Raw genomic sequence first — 23,492 nt, 5'->3', positions numbered from 1 at the left:
GATTTTAATATAGAGAAATGCGAGGTGTTGTATTTGGGGGAAGTCTAACAAGGGCAGGACCTACACAGTGAATCATAGGGCCCTGGGGAGTATTGTAGAGCAGAGAAATCTAGGAGTTCAGGTACATAGTTCTTTGACAGTGGCATTGCAGGTAGATAGGGTGGTCAAAAAGACTTTGGCCTTCATCAATCAGAGTATTAAGAATAGAAGTAGGGAGATCATCTTACAGTTGTTGAAGACATTGGCGTGGTCACATTTAGGGTATTGTGTTCAGTTTTGGTCACCTTGTTATAGAAAAGATGTTGTTAAGCTGGAAAGGATGCAGAGAACATTAATGAGGATGTTTCCAGGACTCGAGGGCCTGAGCTATCAGGAGAGGTTGAGTAGACTAGGACTTTATTCTTTAGAGTGCAGGAGGATGAGGGATGATCTTATAAAGATGTACATCATGAGGGAATACATAGGGGAAATGCAGAGTCTTTTGCCCAGAGTAGGGGAATCAAGAACATAGGTGTAAAGGTGAGGGGGAAAGATTTACACATTGACACAAAGGGTGGTGGGTATAAAGAACGAGCTGCCAGAGGTAGTTGAGGCAGGTACTATCATAACATTTAACAGACATTTGGACAGGTACATGGATAGGATCAGTTTAGAGAGCTATGGGTGTGCACACATTTCCCCCACCCCATCTCTTGTTCTTTTCTCCTCCTTAAGCTGGTCTGCCATCCCCATCCCACAATTTCCTTTTATCCTCCCTCTTTTCCCTTCCCGCCCCACGCCTTCCACCAATGTTCCTCCCTTTGGATTTACATTTCACTCCTCTCCTTATCCGACATCCTTTTGTCTCCTTTCACCTCTAACCTTTGTCACCTACTCTACCCATCAGCCAATCACCCTCTTCATGAGTTGAGTTGAGCTTAGTTTCATTGGTACAATGAAAAGCTTTTTGGCGTGCTAACCAGCAGCGGAAAGCCAATACATGATCACAGTCGAGCCATTTATGGTGCACAGATACATGATAAAGGCAATAATATCAAAAACGTTTAATGCAAGATAAAGCCAGTAAAGTCCGATCAAAGATAGTCCGAGGGTTTCCAATGAAGTAGATAGTAGTTCAGGACTGCTCTCTAATTGTGGTAGGATTGTGGTAGGATTGTTCAGCTGCCTGATAACAGCTGGGAAAAAGACTGTACCTGAATCTGGAGGTGTGCGTTTTCACACTTCTATACCTTTTGCCCGATGGGAGTATCAACCTTTTATTTACCAGGGTTTGTTCCACATCAGCATCTCCTTTCCAGATTTCTCTCTACTTTCCTGTCAGTCTGCAGGATCTTGACCCCAAATGTCATCTATTTATTCCCTCTACAGATGATACCTGGTCCACTTCAGCAGTACCTCCAGCAGTTTGTTTTTTGCTAGGACCCCTTCATCCTCGGGTTGAGTTGTGAAATGGGTGTATGTGTGAACTTCCAGTATGGAGCCTTCCCCAACACAGGGGCTGGAGGGAATTGCCTCCTCTCAAGTGCAAACTGTCTTCATCCTTTCTCCCCATCCACCTGTGCTTTGGTTGTTTTAATCAGCACCCAATTGCATGAATGTCCCAGAAAACCTCTGGATTGTGTGTTGTGGGCTCCGGTTCAGTTTCTGGGTTGGCCTTGTTATGCCAGACAGATATCTTTTCATCTTTCATCAAAGATAGAGTTGGAAATTTACAGGACCAATAGGTAGGGAGTTCCAGGCTCTAGACCCAAGAACAACAAAGGTGCAGATTGTTGGAGGGAGTTGTGTATTGGACCAGTACCCTGAATCTGGCATTCACGTGGCGTCCAATCACATTCTTAATTACGACTCAGATTGGCACAGCACACAAAGATATAGAGTAGAGCAAAGACATAGAGTAGTGGTGAGTTTCTCAAACAAGTTAGTTTGTTCAAGTCATAGCAGCATATACTGGGAAGCACTCTGAGAGGACTCAGTGCTTTACTGACTCACAACACCCACAGCAATTATCTACTTTTCACGATAGAATGGTTACAAGCAGATTTTACATTTTTGAAATAATTCACAGTAATCAATGTTTCTTTGTAATTTTTCATCCTTTTAAAATTTCTGCTGTCATTGTCTGTAACTAACTGACAGCTGGGACATTTGTTTGTTAATTAGAAAAAGCATTCTCCCATTGACATGTAAAATGAGTGTCAAAAAGTGACTCCTCTAATCTCATGATCAGGTTTATTGCTTTCGGCCTGGTTACAACATCCTTTGTTTATCTTTACTTCCTGAATATATTTATTGTCTCTCCTCACATGACCTTTAAGTTACCATCACGATGTCGGCCTCTTTTCCCATCACGCTTTGCTGTTGAGATAAACATATTACAAACTGGGGGACCAACATTCTGGCAGGCAGGTTTGCTGGTGCTACACAGTTGGGTTTAAACTAAATAGCGGGGGGAGGGGTTGACAAATTGGGACGGTCAGGTGAAATAGGAACCGGTGTGAGAGGGGAGGTGAAGACCAAGTTAAAAGTGTTATATATGAATGCGCAAAGTATAAGAAATAAAGTGGATGAGCTTGAAGCTCAGTTAGAAATTGGTAAGTATAATTTTGTGGGAATAACAGACATGGCTGCAAGAGGATCAGAGCTGGGAACTGAATATTCAGGGGTATACGTTCTATCGAAAAGACAGACAGGTGGGCAGAGGGGGTGGGGTGGCTCTGTTGATACGGAATGAAATTCAGTCCCTTGTGAGGGGTGACATGGAATCAGATGTGGAGTCATTGTGAATCGAACTGAGAAATTGTAAGGGTAAAAAGACCCTAATGGGAGTTACCTACAGGCCCCCAAACAGTAGCCTGGAGATAGGGTGCAAGTTGCATCAGCAGTTAAAATTATCATGTAACAAAGGTAATGCTACAGTGGTTATGGGAGATTTCAACATGCAGATAGATTAGGAAAATCAGGTTGGTACTGGGCCCCAAGAAAGGGAGTTTGTAGTGGCTCCGAGATGGATTCTTAGAGCAACTTGTACTGGAGCCTAGCAGGGAGAAGGCAATTGAAGGAAATTCACATCAGCCAAGAAATGGTGTAGGGTAGACTGATGGGACTGAAGGCTGATAAATCCCCAGGGCCTGATGGTCTGCATCCTAGGGTACTCAAGGAGGTGGCTCTAGAAATCATGGACGCATTGATGACAATTTTCCAATGTTCCATAGATTCTGGATCAATTCCTGTGGATTGGAGGGTAGCTAATGTTATCCCACTTTTTAAGAAAGGAGGGAGAGAGAAAACAGGGAATTATTGACCAGTTAGCTTGACATCAGGGGTGGGGAAGATGCTGGAGTCTATTATTAAAGATGCAATAACAGCACATTTGGATAGCAGTAACAGGATCGGTCCAAGTCAGCATGGATTTACGAAGGGGAAATCATGCTTGACAAATCTTCTGGAATTTTTGAGGATGTAACAAGTAAAATGGACAAGGAAGAGCCAGTGGATGCAGTGTACCTAGACTTTCAGAAAGCCTTTGATAAGGTCCCACATAGGAGATTAGTGGGCAAGATTAGAACACATGGTATTGGGGGTCGGGTATTGACATGGATAGAAAATTGGTTGGCAGACAGGAAACAAAGAGTAGGGATTAATGAGTCCCTTTCAGAATGGCAGGCAGTGCCTAGTGGGGTACCGCAAGGCTCGGTGCTGGGACCGCAGCTATTTACAATATATATCAATGATTTAAATGAAGGAATTAAAAGCAACTTTAGCAAATTCGCAGATGACACAAAGCTGGGTGGCAGTGTGAACTGTGACGAGGATGCTATGAGGATGCAGGGTGACGTATAGGTTGGGTGAGTGGGCAGATGCAGTATAATGTGGATAAATGCGAGGTTATCCACTTTGGTGGCAAGAATAGGAAGGCAGATTATTATCTGAATTATCAGGTTAGGAAATGGGGAAGTACAACGAGACCTGGGTGTCCTTGTACATTAGTCACTGAAAGTAAGCATGCAAGTACAGCAAGCAGTGAAGAAAGCTAATGGCATGTTGGCCTTCATAACGAGAGGAGTTTAGTATCGGAGCAAAGAGGTCCTTCTGCAGTTGTACAGGGCCTGGTGAGACCACACCTGGAGTATTGCGTGCAGTTTTGGTCTCCGAATTTGAGGAAGGACATTCTTGCTATTGAGGGAGTGCGGCATAGGTTCACAAGGTTATTTCCCAGGATGGCAGGACTGTCATATGATGAATGAATGGAGCGACTGGGCTTGCATTCACTGGAATTAAGAAGGATGAGAGGGGATCTTATAGAAACATAAAAAATTATTAAAGGATTGGACACGCTAGATGCAGGAAACATGTTCCCGATGTTGGGGGAGTCCAGAACCAGGGGCCAGTTTCAGAATAAGGGGTGGGCCATTTAGAACTGAGATGAGGAAAAACATTTTCACAGAGTTGTGAATTTGTGGAATTCTCTGCCTCAGAAGGCAGTGGAGGCTGATTCACTGGATGCATTCAAGAGTTACTGCAGATGAAGCTCTGAGGCCTAGCGGAATCAAGCGATATGGGGAGAAGGCAGGAACATGGTACTGATTGTGGATGATCAGCCATCATCACATTGAATGGTGGTGCTGGCTCGAAAGGTCAAATGGCCTATTCCTGCACCCATTGTTTATGTTTCAAGGTAAACTGGCCTGTTTTTAAAAATAATTTCCAGAAATTCCTACTGATACCTTTCCGAGTCTGGATGGTGTGCAGCTTGAAATAGACCAGGCAAAGGTGTTCTCATTGATGCTTTGTCCTTTTTGGTGATCGAGGACAGAGTTTGGGAGATGCTGACAGGTGAGTAACTGCACTGCATGTGAGAGCTAGCTCACATTAGTCACTGTGCACCAATGATGGAATTAATATTTAGGGTGATTGATGGAATACACCCAGCATCTGACCTACTTTTGTAGGCATAAGATATGGCTAGTCCAATTTAATTTCTAATGACTAATTACCTCCAGGTACTCAGTAATTCTAATGCCTTTGAATGTCAAGGCTTGATGATTCGGTTCACTCTAGTTGGAGATGACCATTTGTGAAGCAGCTGAATATGGTTAGATCTGGGACACTGCCTTGAAGAATTCCTGCCGTGGTGTGCTCAGCTTGGGATGATTGATCTGGAGCAACCACAACCGGTTTTCTTTGCGCATGTTATAATTTAAAACATTAAACAGCATTTTTATCCCAGCTGATCTGTTGCCCAAATCCCACCAAAAGTACTTTTGTTACATCTGAACTTGATTTCCAATGATCTCCTGGCTGGCCAACATATTACATCTTATATAAGCTTAATGTGATCCAACATTCTGTTAGCCAAATTTGAAACCACCGATTTTCGTTCATGCTCATTAACTTGATGATCTCCAAAGAGATGAGCAGCCAATGATTGAATTTTTAAATTCTTTTCCAGGTTTTCAGATTCTTCTGCCTCTCGCTAAATTTTGAATTTTCCCCCATCCTTATCCTTTCTCCTGTGCTGATATCTATGCCTTTACCTACCAGTGATTGACCACTGGCAATTGTTCCCAAAAAGTTCCTAGGTGTAAATATCACCAAAAAATTGTCCTGTACCAACAAGTGAAGCTAAAGCCAAAAAAGTGCATCAATGCCTCAACCTCCTCAGAATAAGGAAGTTCAACATGTCTCCAATGACTCTGACTAACTTCTACAGAAGCACCATTGAAAATATCCTATTGGGATGTATCACATCTTGGTATGGCAACAGCTCTGCCCAAGACTCCAAAACAAGTGCAGAGTTGTGGATGTAGCACAGTCCATCACACAAACCAGGCTCCCGCTCCCGCCCGCCCGCCCCCCCCCCCCCCCCCCCCCCCTCCTCCAGTTGACTCCAACTACACTTCACTCTGCCTCAGGGAAGTAGCCAACATAATCAAGGATGATTTACACCCTGGTCATTCCCTCTCCCCCTCGGGCAGAAGACACAAGAGTCTGATAATAACTACAATCACATCCAGGTTCATCCCTGCTCTTATCAGACTACCGAACAATTCTCCCATAAGCTGAGGGTAAAGTCCCGATCTCCCAACCTACCTCATTCAGTCCTTGTACTCTCATTTTATCTTGGCACCGATGACATAGGTAGGAAAAGGACTGAGATTCTGCAGAGTGAATATAGCGAGTTAAGCTAAAGGTTAAAAAGCAGGATATCAAGGGAAGTGATCTTTGGAGTATTCCCAGTGCCACGTGGTAGTGAGGATAGGAATTTGCATTAAACATACTCAAACACCTCAGCTTTCACAGCTGTTTTGAAATTGATTATTTCCCATCCAGTTCATTCCAATTGCTACAACAACATTACTAACCTTCATCCTGACTTTAGTTTCCCCACTCCTGTATCTGGATGATGCATTTAGCAACTGTATACTGGTTATTAGTATCACACTGTGAAAGGGAATGCCAATTTGGTCCATCTTATATCATCCAGACTTTTAGATTCTTTCTGCTGCAGCGTTAAATTGTTAATCAAATCTAAGAATGTTTTGCATTTAGAAAACCTATCCATTTGCAGATACAATCACTGGAGTAGGTTTTGACTCTGCAACTGCATTTGAAAATGTTTTGTTCACCCCACCCCATTTCCCCTGATTTAATTTGTGCAATAAGAATGCAGAAAGACGACCCAATGTTCTAGGTATACATTTCTTAAAAGATCCCAAGTGATGAAACTTCATTTTCATTATAAAGGCAGACATGGTAAATAGTACATTGATGACAATATTCTATGTTTAAAATTAGAATAGAATATAGAGAAACAGATATATTAACAAAATAGTTTATTGGTATTTTTTACTCTTGGTTTTGCAAAACTCGTTTACAGAAATGGAGTTACTCCAGTAGGCATCTACACTGTGCTTATTATAATTGTAATTATTGGTTCAAAATACTGTACTTTGAATAGTGTATGCAGGAGAATAAAATCATGTTCAGCATTAAGCCATCAAGAAACAGAGGCAATGCCTCAAATCATTTTGCTGAATCATTTATCAGTTGTTTTACAAAACTGCTTTAAAAGTGTTAACTTTGTTGTGAAACACTTACATCTAGAATTTTTAGATTTCGCATTCTTATTTTCCAAATACTTATGACCCTTGCTCCCCTCAAACATCAAGCCTCACAACATGCAAGTTTGTTACACTCTCTAAACCTCTTGAACATGCTTGATTTTAATCATTCCTTCACTGGCAGTTGTACCTTCACTTTTACCTGCTTCATAAACCTCTGCAAATCACTTTCCTCCTTTAATATGGGTCCAAAAAACCCAAATTATTTCTGCTCTAACTTTGCCGATTTGGCTCAATAGTGATTTTTTTTGCAGAACACTGTAATGAATTTTTAATATCTACAAGATACAATATGTAAACAATTTGTTATAGTTGCAAATTACATAACAGTAAAACTCCGATGATCTGCTATCTGACAATTCAGAAATCCTGATGGTTCAGCATCTGTCTCACTTGGTAATGATTGCTGCATTCCCTTTCTGCTCATCCAGGCCCAGTTTACAAACTTCCTTCCACATCCCCCGGGCCTGTTTTACACTCACTTTCTACGTTCCTCTGGGCCTGCGCTCTCTTTCAACTATCGTATATCTTCTGCCAAAAAGTTAATTAAGAAATGTTGAGATGTTAACAAAAATAGTATCTGATAGTCCAGAAAATCTACCTGTCTAGCAGCACCAATGTCCCAAGCATGTTGTGTTATCGGGTGTTTTACTGCTTTCAAGTATTTTGTCTTTATCTCTTTTCTGTTCAAGTGTCTGGTCAATGTAGCCAGGAAAAAAAAGACATGGTTAACAATGGTTTAATGTCCAGTGGTAAACGGCCAAAATAATGCAAACATGAAGGAAAAAAGTACCACAGGCATTGGAATCTGAAAGCAGAACTTGGCAATATTAGGAGGGCAGAGCATTTGTGGTGAGAAACGGAGTTAATATACAGGTCATTGTCCTTTTCAGTTAAACTACTTGCACTCATCCTTCGAGCACAATCATTAATGGAAAATGTAAACAATGGCTCCAGTTTTCAGATCTAATACAGTTTCATTAGAATTTCTAGTAGTACTTTTAACAATTTAATCTCAATATTCTAAAGGATTGATGGAAATACATTTTTTGGTGATTTATATTTGAGACAGGCAATTTGCTTCAATTGTTGTATGATTTTTAAGCAACCATGTTGACTCTTGCACACTTAGTGGTGGAAAAGTTTCCAAGATATCTAAGAAATGAAACTGGCTAGAAGTCAATCATTTTACCTCTTACAGCTAATACTAAGATGCTTCGTTTTAACAGTACACTAGACAGCTGAAAACAGACAGGCTAACTGAAATTCTAGAGTTAGCAACATGCTATCAATTCACCAATTGCACTCAGAATTACATGTCTATTGTTATTCAACTATATTTGCTTAATCTTGCTAGTATCTTAGTAGGAGCCTTTGTCACTGCACCAAAGACAATTGAGTTGCTATAATGTATAATCTTAAATACAACTGAACAGAAAAAGAGCGATGTAAATTAAATTTGATGTTGTGTACAAAGGTCTTGCTTACAAATCTGTCAGAAGAATGCATTTGCTGAAATTGAGATTAACAGAATTGCTTGCCTATTGAATTAATTTTACAAATACAGGGTGGCATCTTTCTTTTGCATATTAACTGGGTTTACGTTGACTATCACCCTCAAAATAAAATTAAACTAAAATGCAAATTCATTTTGAAGCCAAATTAATTCTTAAATTGTTTAAAATACTTTCTTGTATTATAACAATATATTGCAGAATGACATTGATCCAAGGAGAAGATAGATGTTTTTAACCAATTCATCAACATAATAGGCACAAGGTTTGGGAAAAGCATTTGGCGATCATGTATGTTTAAAGGCGGCATATTGTATGTTTGATGCATATTTGTTTCAAACAAAATTGAATATATCTAAACAAGTCGAAAAACACTTTTGAAAAACATTTGTAAACCAAAGGCAAATGTTCTGCAGGTAAAAATAATAGGTTTGAACAAATCCCTCCATCCATCCACCAAAGAATTTGTATTAATCTGCATGAAACTCTTCAAAGACAAATCAGTAAAACTGGAAGTTGTTTAACAAATACATAATAATACGTAGATAATATTTGTGTTCAGACCTACCTGGTCTAATTAAACATCGTAACATGAAAATGGCCTTTTGAGTCATTGCCACAATGGTTCAACTAATGACAATTTCAACATTGATCATACTTTAAATAAAACTGAATTAATAATTGTCAGAAGATCACATGGAACAAGTGCCTTCAAAACCTTTGAAGATACTTGAACTGTGATACCCTGAATAGTAGAAAACATAATAGTTTCCAACAAAATAAATATACTTTTCTGGTGATGAGGTACAGTCAGCTTTTGACATTTTGATAAAATTTTCAGCACCCAGCAAATATGGAATTTCCCAAAAGTTTTAGAATCATATCAATGCCCTTCATCTTTCTTAGAGGAAGGAGCATGTGAAATTCAAGAGGAAAATAAAAGATGAAATTTGAATCCAAAAACATGGTCGATTTTAATCTGGGACAGCACTTGGATTTATTTGTTTGGAGTGTAATTGAAGTTTAAGAATTAAGAAAGCAATATATTTCCCTGAAGCCCAATGATTAACCAGAATAGAAAACTTACTGAGGGGAGGAAGAAGTGGGGATTTTTATAAAGCTCGTCATTGGCATTGGTTAATGTCATAGTTATCTTTTTAAATTAACTGCTCAAAGACAACTTGTTTGTGAAAACCTCCATACATATTTGTACTTTTTCACAGATTGGGAGAACTGGAGGCAATAGCCAACAATTCCAATTTTAGTCATTTGTTACTGTACATTTTCAAGTTTGGAAATACTGACAAATCAACAGGAATGTTGATTACTTTTAACTATTGTCTTGAGGTTATAAAAATAACTTAATAATTTTATTTTGCTTCAAAATGTTTAATATTCAGGAATTCCAGTTGCAAAAGCCTGAACATACTAATTAAAATTATTTTGTTTAACCTTATTTTAGATGCAAACATTTCAAGGAATTGAACTGTGTTTGTATCTTTGGCAGATGTGTGTTAAAATAATCACATTTTGAATAAATTAATCAATATTACAGCTTTAAAAGTTGGTATTTTTTTGCTTTTTTGTTTTATTGAAACTAGATTGTTTTAAGGGCCATATAACGTAAAATGTCATTCAAAAGTAGGTGATCTGCAGATTACCCATGTGCATTTCACAAAACAACATATTCTGAATTAGAGCTATCATACTGATTGGTGTAAGTAGTTCTTAAATGAAAAATTAAGCGATTTTCTGAATACCCTAGAGATGAACGCACTCACTGACAACAGATATTATGCTGTACTCGCAACACTGAATATTGAATATAGTGACCAATACCTACTTTTGTCATGGAAGTTCAATTATGAGACTACACTATCAGATCCTTTGTATTATCATGGGAATTATTAAATTGCAGCAATTGTTGACAAATGGGGTAATTTTTTGCTTCATGAAGTCATGTGAGATTGTATCATATAGACTACAATTTGTTTCATGAGAATACATTAAAAATGTACACTGGAACAAAGAATGAGCTAGGAAAATAATTCTGAAATAACATTCTCAATATCTGCTAATCTGTATGTTTTGATGGAAATTACGTTTATGAGGATAATTATATTCTAATTGCAAGATTTTTAAAAGTGGGGATTGTTTGACAGAGCTATAGTAAGATATCTGCAATTAAATCACATGATTTGGGTGGTTTGACATTGAACTTCACCCCATGCCACAAGGAACGGTTATAATACACGGAATGGTGAAAAGTGCGAGGAGTTAAGAAAGGCGTTATTGGTTTTAACGGCTGCATGTGTTTTGGCATGATGCAAAGCTAGAAGCTGAAGCTGTTTTTTTCCAAACAAATAAAACCCCATATATGTATAATTCATTTCAATATTTTTCATAGATTTTGTTTTAAATGATGTTATATTAGAAACAATACTCCACCAATAAATTAAGTAGAACCATACTGATTAACCTCTTCCGTAAGAACAGCAGATAATGAGTTTAAAGAACAGCGACAACAAAGTCCAGCAATGCACAAGAAGGCTAATGCTGAAAAGTCAGTCAAGACATATGGCATATTTTGAGCATTTTACATCGATGCTACAAACTTGTTTTAAGTACATCACGGCCGGAAGAGATCCCCGTAACTTAATTCAAATCAGAGTGCAAATCCCTCATTCCAGCTTTTAGAAAACTACACAGTAAAAGTGGAAAACTTATTCAGTTGTAACAAAAATGGTATCCAGCTAAAATAACAATCACACAAAATATTCAACAAGCTCAAAAGTCTACAAAAACATATACAATCCATTAACATTCTGATTTCAACAATGTGGCAAAACATGAAGGATGATGATACAATGTGTCAAGGTTCAGAACGTATGGAGGGAGTGCATGCATGGGGGCACAGCAATAGCCAAAAAGAGAGACAAGGGTGTGCTTACAAATACCAACATGGTAACATCAGCACAAAATAATAGAATATCATATCCTATTTTTTCTTTCTTCAATGTTGCTTCATTCGCCAATTTTATGGATAATTATTTCATTGCACATTTCTGGTTGTCCAAAATCACCACTGCAATAGTTTGGAATTCCTGAAGATAATTTAACATGAAAAAGGCACTATTAGAGTACGGTGATCTCCTGAGTCATTGGATTGTCCAGACTCTGAGTAACTCCCTTCTCCATTTTATAATCTAAAGTCTGTCATCACAGAAAAACTGAACTGTTCCATTCTCAACTGTTTATTGGTGCAAAGCCATTTAGAGGTGATGCATATGCAGGCTTTCTGGCAACAAAGAAGACACAGTCATAAAGGTATTTTAACATGGATTGGTCATTTTCTGTGTATGTTGATGGTACAGAGTTTTTTTCCACCTGCAAGAGAAAAAATAATTTTATCACCACAGAATTTAATGAAATTAATGAAATAATCTCTTTCCAACTACAACATTGAAACTCATGTTTCTTCCCACATGTCAAAATATTTTGCTTCATATATGGTTACTTTGAGTTATTTTATAGTACAAGGTATTATTCTAAATGGGTTTTACTTTAGATTTTCAAATAAAGCTTTGTTTGTTTTACACTTTTTGTCCACTGTTTTCTGTTTTCGATCTTCCAATTCATTTTATAATTGTTGTTCATTTATTTTAATTCTTCACATTCCTCTCCCAACACAAAATATGTTCTTTTTGCACTTTCCACCATACCCAGCATACTCACCAGAATTTGTGCCAGATTTGAAAAGCGGAAATGAAAAACAGGTATGATACTCAGAGCTCACTGAGAATACATGGCAGGCAGCACCATATACCAACCATAATAAATCAAAGTTTGAAATGATCTCACACCTATACGTAAAAATAAAGTAGCGGGTGAGTATTCTTACATACCTCTTTACACCTCTTATTCTGAATTTGACATCTCTCAGTCTTTTGACGTTTGTGCTTAAAGGGTAATAAAAAATGAGGTATAGCTCTATTGATGACTATTGAAGCAAAAATTATATCTATGTTCAAATTATGCTTCCTGAGAAACAGTGAATTGAGTGAGCGATGTCCAAACTGGCCAAAGTGCTAATCAACTTACTCCCATTTCCAAACTTTTAGTTCATATTCTTCTTCTACAGCATCAAAATGTTTACTGCTTCCAGCTTCAGATATAAAAGCCATCCCCTACAACAGTCAAGCCCAGATCATGAGGGCTGAGGGTGCATTAAGAACCATTTTGAGCCAACAGAACCAAATGACGAATTCATTTGTGCTTCCTTCCAAGGTCCACAACATCACTGAAGTTCGTTCCTGTCAAAATTGTACGGTGAAGAAATGCTTCAGAGCATTTGATTCAGCAATAGCTATATGTTCAAACAATCGTGTGGATATAGCATTTGAGGCTTGTGCATCAAAATTTGCTGAGCCTGGCCTCTCACCATACTGTTTTAATTAGTGACATCGACCCGACAAGGTACAAATTTTTAAAACTATGTCCTTTCCAAAAAAATTAATTCAATCCATGTAAGTGCAACTGCATTTATATTATTTTAATATTTCATTATGACACATTAGACGTTCCGGTCAATGCAAATTCTCAGAGCAATTCCATGAATGTCATTCTCCCACATTCTCAATAGACTAAAAAATGCTTAGAATTCAGTGAATTTGCACAAACCACTTGATTTCAGAGCTTATTACAGTGTTGGCTATATGTGGCCAAAATAGTGGAGCAGAGATAAGTTGGGAATAAGTGCATTTGAATAACAAGAACTTGAATGAGTGTGGCTACAAAACCTAAACCAATAGGACGCAAGGGAGAAATTCACCAACTTTTGGAATCATGCCTTTAATGAAGAAAGATGGCTTTGGTTGTTGTAAATTAACCTTTCAAAATTAACCATGGCGGCGGCGGTGCACAGAGGAGAGGAGCGCTATCAGTGAGTGGGCTGGGGGCTTGCCTTCTACACCATCAGAGAGACTTTGGATGGTCGAACGTCGGGTGTGGGAGTTCACGGGACACGGGACTGGAGGCTGAAGTGTGTGTGTGAGTGTGTGTGGCGAGGGACGGGTTGTTCGCCGATTGACATATCTGGATCGTTGTGTTTGTGCAGTGGATCGCTGGAGGCCTGACAGCAACCTAGGGTTTGATTAGATTGGGAGCCGTTCCAACTGGCCGAGCATATGGATTGGAAGTAGCCTGCAACAGCTCGGAGTGACGGTGCAGCAATGGAGGGCATCGACAACATTGCTTGGCCAGGTTGACCCCCCTACAATTCTGACCCAGTGTCACCGCCAAGACAACAGGCCTTTATGACCAAGTTAAGACTGACATTTTTAACTTTGAACTTGATGGGTACAAGATGGAGCCGGAAACGCCATGACTCGGACGAGGGAATTGAATGCAATATCTCTAAGTTTGTGGATGACACAAAGCTGGGTGGCAGTGTTAGCTGCGAGGAGGATGCTAGGAGGCTGCAGAGTGACTTGGATAGATTAGGAGTGGGCAAATGCATGGCAGATGCAATATAATGTGGATAAATGTGAGGTTATCCATTTTGGCGGCAAGAACAGGAAAGCAGAATATTACCTGAATGGTGGCCAATTGGGAAAAGGGGAGATGCAATGTGACCTGGGTGTCATGGTGCACCAGTCATTGAAAGCAAGCGTGCAGATGCAGCAGGCAGTGAAGAAAGCGAATGGTATGTTAGCATTCATAGCAAGAGGATTTGAGTATAGGAGCAGGGAGGTTCTGCTGCAGTTGTACAGGGCCTTGGTGAGACCGCATCTGGAGTATTGTGTACAGTTTTGGTCTCCTAATCTGAGGAAAGACGTTCTTGCCTTAGAGGGAGTACAAAGAAGGTTCACCAGATTGATCCCTGGGATGGCAGGACTTTCATATGAAGAAAGACTGGATAGACTAGGCTTATACTCGCTGGAATTTAGAAGACTGAGGGGGGATCTTATAGAAACATATAAAATTCTTAAGGGGTTGGAGAGGCTAGATGCGGGAAGAAGGGTCTCGACCCGAAACGTCACCCATTCCTTCTCTCCCGAGATGCTGCCTGACCTGCTGAGTTACTCCAGCATTTTGTGGAGTCTGAAGAAGGGTCTCGACCCGAAACGTCACCCATTCCTTCTCTCCCGAGATGCTGCCTGACCTGCTGAGTTACTCCAGCATTTTGTGAATAATAAGATTGTTCCCGATGTTGGGGAAGTCCAGAACCAGGGGTCACAGCTTAAGGATAAGGGGGAAGTCTTTTAGGACCGAGATGAGAAAACATTTCTTCACACAGAGTGGTGAGTCTGTGGAATTCTCTGCCACAGAAGGTAGTTGAGGCCAGTCCATTGGCTATATTTAAGAGGGAGTTAGATGTGGCCCTTGTGGCTAAAGGGATCAGGGGGTATGGAGAGAAGGCAGGTACAGGTTACTGAGCTGGATGATCAGCCATGATCATATTGAATGGCTGTGCAGGCTCGAAGGGCCGAATGGCCTACTCCTGCACCTATTTTCTATGTTTCTATGACTCTTGTGTGCTGTCTCAGTATAATCTACTATTCCTACATTCTTGCATTTGAGTATGATTGTGCCTATGTATTGTAAGATTTTTACTGAACTATATGCAAAAAAGGGATTTCATTGTACACTAGATACAATGGGCAGCAATGGCACAAGGGTAGAGTTGCTGCCTTATCCGGGCAGCGACTGCCAGAGACCCGGGTTCAAAGATTATGGATGCTGTCTGTACGGAGTATGTACATTCTCCCCATGACCGTGTGGGTTTTCTCTGGGTGCTCCGGTTTCCTCCCACAGTCCAAAAGATGTACAGGTTTGTAGGTTAATTGGTTTTGATAAGTTGTAAAATTGTTCCTAGCGTGTGCAGGTTAGTGCATGGGGTGATTGCTCATCAGCACGCTGAAGGGCCTGTTTCCACTCTAAAGTAATGTCTGGGTACAGAAGACAATAAAGTACCATTGAACCATTGATCATCCCAATCTAGGATATCACTGTGGGATGTAACAGCACCACCTTCTCAAAAGCAATTAAGACTTAAGATTCAATAAGACTCAAATACAGGCAATGATAGTGTAGCCATAACCCTTAAATGGATTTGAAAAGGCTAATTTTTACTTGCCTCCTTATTAGCCACTTTTGCCTTGTTCCAACATTCTATTTGTCAGTTAATCTCTTATGTTTTTCGCTCCATAACAAGCCTTCCTTTTGTTCTTTCCTTCCCTCCCTACATATCCTGAATATTAAAAATAAACTTGTTACATGTTGAACTGATCGAACTGATTGTTGATTTCAGGAAAAGCAGAGGATTCATGACCATGTTCATTATCAAAATGGCAACAAGGAGAGTCAACAATCAGTTGATTAGTACAGGTGTCAGTAGTTATAGGGAGAAGGCAGGAGAATGGGGTTAGGAGGAAGAGATAGATCAGCCATGATTTAATGGCGGAGTAGACTTGATCGGCAGAATGCCCTAATTCCTATCCCTTATGAAGATCTGTCCTGGGCTCAGCACATTGATGGAATCAATGATGGAATCTCAGCACATTGATGGAATCTAAGCCTCTACTTCCTTAGATTTAGGAGATTTGTCATGTTGCCGAATATTAGAGTCATACAGCATGGAAACAGGGCCTTCGGCCCAACTTATCCATGCCGACCAAGATGCCCTATGTACACTAGTCTGACCTGCCTGTAATTAGCCTATTTCCCTCAAAACCTTTCCTATCCATGTATCTGTCCAAATGTCTTTTAAATGTTGATATAGGACCTGCATCAACTACTTCTTCTGGCAACTCATTCCATACACCTACCACCCAGTGTGTTCTTTTGAACTTCTACAGGTGTATGGTAGAGAGCACAATGACTGGTTGCATCATGGCCTGGTTCGGAACTCAAATGTCTAGGAATGAAGGAGGTTGCAGAAAATAGAGGACAGTGTCAGGCCCATCATGGGTATTGACCTCTCCACCATCGAGGGGATCTACAGTAAACATTGCCTCAAAAAGGCAGCTAACATCAAAAATGTACTCCACTCTGGCCATCCTCTCATCTTGCTGTCACCATTGGGAAGGTGGTACAGGAGCAGAACCATGACGGCGAGGTTCAAGATGACTGCCAGGTTCAAGAACAGCTCTTCCATCAACCACCAGGGTCTTGAACCACACTGCATAACCCAAACTATAACCTTACCTCAGCAATAATCTGCTGTGGATTTTATTTTGGTTGCACTACTTACTTCGGTTTGTACTATTAGGTCTGGTTACTGATAGTACTGATAATCTATCATGTTATAGTACTGATAATTTATTGTGTTATTGATTATTGTATATTTATTTGTTGTGTCAATGGTATGGCACTTTATGGTACTTTATTTGTCACATGTACCGAGGAACAGTGAAATGTGCCTATAAAGCAGCAGTGTAAAGATGTTATTGTTGTTCCGAGTGCAAATGATAATGAAATACTCTTCAAGAATCAAGAATGTTTAATCAAAAACTATTTATCTGAAATATTTACCAATTATCAGTGGTCACTGGTTAATCAGCTGATTATTAAAGATAAATCTCTGGGCTGGAGAAAGGTGTGCAACCAAGCAAAGCAACAGTCAAAAAGGCACACAGAAGCCTCTATTTTCTCAGGAGATAAGTTCACCATGTATCCAACGACTCCTGCCAACCCACAGATGTCCTGTAGAAAGCATATTAGTGGGTTGTATCACAGCTTGGTTTGGGAACGGCTCTGCCCATGACTGCAAGAAATTATGGAGTGCTGTGAATGTAGTCAAGTCCATTACACAGACCAGACTCCCCACCACTGACTCCACCTGCACTTCACACTGTCTCAGGAAAGCAGCCAACATAATCAAGGACAATTTTCACCCCAATGATTCCCTCTTCTCCATTCTCCCGTCGGGCAGACAATACAAAAGGTTGTAAGCACATACCACGAGACTCACAAACAACTTCTACCCCTCTGTTATCAGACCACTGAACAGTCCTCCCATAAGCTAGAATGTAGTCCCGATCTTCCAACCTACCTCAATGTAAACATTGAACTTTTTGTCTGGAACTGTAACACTATAATGCTGTAAACTATATTCTGCATTGTGGTATTTTTCTCTCTGCATTACTTGCTGCACCTTTGTATGGCTTGATTATACGCATGTATAGTATAATCTGATTTAATTGGATAGCATGCAAACAAAAGCTTTTCACGGTACTGAAGTACACATGACAATAACTATACCATATTCAGTCTTGAGTCAACTGCAACCACTATGAAGGTGTAGTTGGCAACATGCAATAAATATGTCGAGGCAATTTTGAATTGCAGTCGTCTTTTAAATATTTTTTTTGGTTTTTGTAACACATTCTAGCGAAAATAACATAACTATCCCAAATGGTAAATCCTTACTTCCCAAGGTCATTGAATGATAGTTTCTAAATTTTCAAGCAAACTGTTGCAATATTTCTGGTATTTTAAATCTTAAGTAGGAGTTTACAACAATTAATCTTAATTGTGTATACAATAAATATGTTCTAAATACAACGAATATATTATGTATTCATTGCTCAAATTCCAATTTGTGCCCTTTATTTTTGCCTGTATATTCTATAGCGAATTACAGAATTTATGAATGCCCCAAAAATTTAATTTACTGGAAAAAATATTAAATGTACTTATGAATATCAGTGGTAATGCTTTGATATTTTTTTACTTTAGTTCTGTATGTGCTCAAACAATACAAATTCTCCAACAATTTTAATTCTACTGATTCTATATCAGAAGTCAATAGATCTTTAAAATATCAACTTGGATGATAAAATGAAGAAAAAATTGCAGCGTTGAACAAGTCAATATAATTTTGATTTAGACTGTGTAATCCAATATTGACATCCAGAGGCTCAAGACTTTGTTCCAATTCAAGGCCGAACAACAATATCCTTCAATTAATTTCTAATTACCATACCAGTGACTTTCATCTTTGGGTTTTACTAAGTATAGTAATGAAAAATTATACAAAGTAATGGCTATCATTAATCATGACAACATTTTCATCCATGCATGGGTTGCCTCATTCTCTCATTCTTGTGGAGGGTAATTAAATATAAAGGATAAAGTACAAACTGTAGTGCATAAATTAATCTAGACAAACGGTATTTATTCACAAAATGCTGGAGTAACTCAGCAGGTCAGGCAGTATCTCGGGAGAGAAGGAATGGGCGACGTTTCGGGTCGAGACCCTTCTTCAGACTGAAGAAGGGTCTTGATCCGAAACGTCACCCATTCCTTCTGTCCCGAGATGCTGCCTGACCTGCTGAGTTACTCCAGCATTTTGTGAATAAATACCTTTGATTCGTATCAGCATCTGCAGTTATCTTCTTACACAATCTAGACAACGGGATCGTCTTTTATATTCATAGTGGACTTATCTTTTCTTAAAATTATGTATGATCAAGGTTCTTACCTCCAAGTTGAATCCATATTCAAGTATACAATGCCTGATATCTTCATAACTCAGTTCAATTGATTTTTCATTTGCCATATTCTCAAAATGATAGAGCAATGGACCTAGGAAAAAATTGTTTGATTTAAGTTGTAATCGATCAATTAATTTACAAGGTAACAAATAAGATGACTCATGGCACCACAAACTTGCAGAGAAGTTTGCATATAAAGTGGTTAATAAAGGAGAGCTTTGTAATAGATTGGGGTATTATTTGTGATTTCTGTTATATTAGAAAAATGCATTAAAATTTGTCACACTGCTCTACTTAGAGTATGCTGAGATTCATCTTAAAAATTCTAATACATTTGATAAATAATTGAAACAAAGTTGGTATTTAGTGTTCGTGGATTAGTTACCTGCATTTACACAGCTCCCTGATCATTGCTTTTATTGTGACCTATTTAATTTTGTTTCTAAGTATAATCAGCATTTAACAATTAGCACGAACAATCAATCGATCCTTTAGATGTAAAGCAGCATCTGTGGTTCTTTGGGTCTGACAATCAAACACCAGTTTACGTCATTTTTTAGTGCTGAGGCTCCTTGGCATTCATTGTCTTTCTTTCCAATTAATTTTGATTAAAAATGTAAACCATTTGCAATATTCTACATGAATCCTGTGCAGACATTAAAAAAAAAGATTATTTAAAATATTATGGTTTGAATCTGAAGAATTGGCAATAGAATCAATATTGTCTGTGCTAATTCTACGATGTGCATGTATTCTGGGAGATGTTTACTTTTTCCAGAAAGCTGACTGCCAAAGTCAATATCAGTAGTAATGATAAGGAAAAAAAGATGTGCTTAGCTCAGGGATAGCATGAGAAAATTTGCAATTACATCCATTATGGATGTTTGATTTGATGGATCTATGAGCTTTAGAAGATCAGACGGAGGTCTCAGCTGATTTGGCATGTGGATATATAAATATTAATCGTAACATATATTGAGGAATATAATGTTGACCAATGAAATTAACACTTGGTTGTTTTGAAAATTGTTAAACATTGTTTAATTCTGTACAATTATAATCAGCTTATTGAAATATAAATTATCGCAGTGCTGTACACATCTTATATTACAGAATTTCACATTAAAATTGAAGTACCTATAACTTTGAAAGTATAGTATCATCATGCTTTTTTAGTTCTAGTACACTTGAAAGGCATCAGAATTTCACAGAAATCCTTTCTCATTGACATTGCTGGTACCCACAATTGTGAGTTATCATCTGTCTTCATTAACTAAGTTATTCATTTACAAATTCCATCCAGGTTTCCATAATTGGAGGTAGAAGGTAAACCTTCCAAAGATTTTAATTTATTCACGATATAAAGAATTTTGTGGGTAAACCAAGATAATCTTGACTTTGGATATCATTCCTATATTTGTTATTATATGAACCGAGAAACAAGTTAAGTATATTGTAATTGAATTAAAAACACTTGATATAACCCCTTCCTTGTAGATTGAGCACCAAAACATGAACTTTTTATGTGGCCTTTTATGACATCATGAACATTAAATCTTCAATATCTCTGATTTAACATTCAAAATATGTAACTTGTCATTTCAGTCAGACACACTGTACACTATTAAAACACAATAAAAGGTATCCTCACAAAGACCAAATATTAGTCCATCAATATTTATTTCCTTTATTAATGGCGAATGTTGGTTTTGGAGGAATGGTTGATGTTTGCAGATGAAATGAAGGGGTTGTGAAGTGAGCATGAGAAAAAATGCTAAGATTAAGAAAATGTGTTTATATTTGGAAAATTACATCTAATTTCAATAATCCTTTAAACTCTTCCTATCCATATATCTGTCCAAATGTTTTGTTCCAAACTTTTCTTTCAAAAAGTTGAAAACATTAGCACTCAGAACATAATTCTTAAGTGGTGTGATATGGAAACTGCAAATAGTTCAAAGGTTATTAAATGAACATTTAGCTGTAAACACTTGAATTCTTAACTTCACCATGCCAAGTTCTTTGTCTATTACTTCTGCATCCTCTTTCTTAGCCAGGACGCTTCTTCTGCACACCAGACCTTTTCTCTGATCTTCAGCATTCTCATTCCTGATAAGATTCTTACCCCATCTAAGCCTATTAATTGGAAAATGATGGCCATCAGCTTTACAGGGCATAGGTTAGACTGCATTTGGAGCACTGTATGCAGTTCTGGTTGCCTCATTATGGGAAGGATGGGAGGTATCTGAATGGATGTAGAAGACATTTATCAGAGTGCTGCCTGCATTAGAGAGGTTGGACAAACGGATTGTTTTCTCTGGAACATTGGAAGTTGAAGAGAGACCAGGCAGAAGTATGTACAATTATGAGGCATAGATAGGGTAGACAAATAGAAATTTTCCTCTCCCCCTCCCCCCCCAAGGTGGAAATTTCAAAAACTAGAGGGCACAGCTCTTATGTGAGAGGGGCAAAAGGTTAAATGTGCGTGCCAGCTTTAATACAGAGTGGCATGAGCCTGGAACAGCTTGCCTGGGGTGATGACAGAGGCAGATACGAAAATGGTATTTAAGAGACTTTTAAATAGGTACATGGATATGCAGGAATTGGAAGGATACGGATCACGTACAGGCATAGGAGACTATTTTAACAAAGCATCAGATTCGGCAAGGACATTGTGGGCTGAAGAGCTGGTTCCTGTGCTGTCCTGATCTATGTTCTAAGTGGTAAGTAGCCAGATTGGATTTTTCCAGTTTTGTCCATGGGTGGGATAACCTGCGTAATTATTCATAATGTTGCATCAGTGCTAATATTGATATTAGTGTATCAAATGTACTTTGATAGTTTGGCTGGATGCGTGACCAATTATGGGTTTGTTCCAAATCTGTCTCATTTTGTGCCAATCAATAATCTCCTTGGTGTAAACGGGCGATTCTGACTCTGCAAGAATTGGCATCGCTTACTTCTACTCATGCCCTCCTGGACAGATGTGTCAGCAACAATTAATTATGAGGACAAGATGAAGGAGTATTATCCTTCCTATTAATTCCAGTCTGGCAGGTGTGTTGCTCGGATCATAGCTATGCCGTCCAATCACCAAAACATTATTGAAGTTATCCTGCCTATAGTAGACATTGTGATTTTGTTGCTTAGTCTGCATCTTCCAAGTGTTGTTTAACATGGAAGAATACGGATTCATCAGCTGAGGGGAATAGTAGATGGTGATCGCATAGAATGTTTTCATGTCACTTTTTCATCTAATACCATTGGGACATGGTCAAGGGTCAATATTGACGATTTCCCTGGTTGCCACATCCTAATTTTATTCTACTATATCCAAAATTATCATGGATGATTCAGCAATATTGATTGGTAGGGTATATTAGTGTATTGCTGGATTAATCAATGGGACAGGTGTTGTAAAGAGGGCATTGCTGGATAAACTGGGCTAGGAGCAACACTGTTGTATCAGAACCTGAGCTGATAGTCATTTTTTTCTGGCTGAGCCGGGTTCAGAAAAAAAATAAAAATCAGTGGGGAACTAACAGGCTAAAATAATGGGTCTATTTGAAAGCTCCTGTATTGATCATTGGTAAGAGTTGGCATCAGTCAGTTTGGTGTTAGGGGGGGGGCGTGGCCAATGCTTGGCTGAGTAGACATAACTTTTCAGCATTCTCGAAAACAAAGCCCTAAACTGCTAAAAAAAGACAAACTAAAGGAAATCAAGTACTTTAAATTAAATCAGAAAGTATACAGAAAGTATACAGAACGTACGGATGCCTTCCAAGAAAGAAAAAAGAGGAGTACAACGGCCACAGAAGCAAGGAAATCCAACAAAGGAATCAAGAAAAAAAATCTAAGGTAGGCCCACAGCTCTGATGGAGCAGGGGACTGGATTTGGTGACCCCTCGGCAGGCGGTGAGCCTGGGGAGGGCTCCGGTACGAAGCTGGAGTCGGCTACTCCCAGCAAGCGCTCTTTGACTCGGGACAAAATACGAGGGGGTCACCGTGAGTTACCAAAAAGGCCCACTGTTTGCCGAGAGGCTGCTGAAGTCGAGTCTGGACTTTCAGACACGAGTGATGATGAGGTAACGGGAGACCCCACTAGCAGTGGAAGTGGAAATGAGGAAGAAGAAAATCAAGAAGATACAGAGACTAATATGAAAACAATGTTTCAAGAAATTATTAACAGGCTTAAGAAAATTGAAGGAGATAACAAATTAATGAGGAGAGATAACAAGAAATTGCATAAGACTGAAAAAAATGGAGGAGAATTTTCAAACAGTGACAAATAAAGTGGATAATATACAAATGGAAAATGAAATGTTAAAATCTAGAGTGGAAAAAAATGAAGACAG

At 38.8% G+C, this 23,492-nt stretch overlaps 1 protein-coding gene across 2 annotated transcripts in view; it reads right to left on the bottom strand.

Moving 5' to 3' along the window:
* Window positions 1–6,859: 6,859 nt before the first annotated feature.
* carnmt1 (carnosine N-methyltransferase 1) overlaps window positions 6,860–23,492 on the bottom strand; it is a 51,568-nt gene continuing 34,935 nt past the window's right edge. Inside the window, exons 7-8 of one of the 2 annotated variants that reach the window (XM_078396249.1) lie at window positions 19,125–19,228; window positions 6,860–12,025 (exon numbers count right to left, since the gene is read on the bottom strand). In XM_078396249.1, the coding sequence (XP_078252375.1) occupies window positions 11,885–12,025; window positions 19,125–19,228 (245 nt within the window). In that variant the 3' untranslated portion in view covers window positions 6,860–11,884. Of the gene's footprint in view, window positions 12,026–19,122; window positions 19,229–23,492 lie in introns of those variants that run through there. The other variant, XM_078396250.1, reaches the window with a different exon arrangement.

Source organism: Rhinoraja longicauda, chromosome 3 (genome assembly GCF_053455715.1).
Source record: "Rhinoraja longicauda isolate Sanriku21f chromosome 3, sRhiLon1.1, whole genome shotgun sequence".
Classification (NCBI taxonomy): domain Eukaryota; kingdom Metazoa; phylum Chordata; class Chondrichthyes; order Rajiformes; family Arhynchobatidae; genus Rhinoraja; species Rhinoraja longicauda.
The sequence above is the reverse complement of the archived record's forward strand: the minus strand, read 5'-3'. Positions and strand labels throughout refer to the sequence as shown.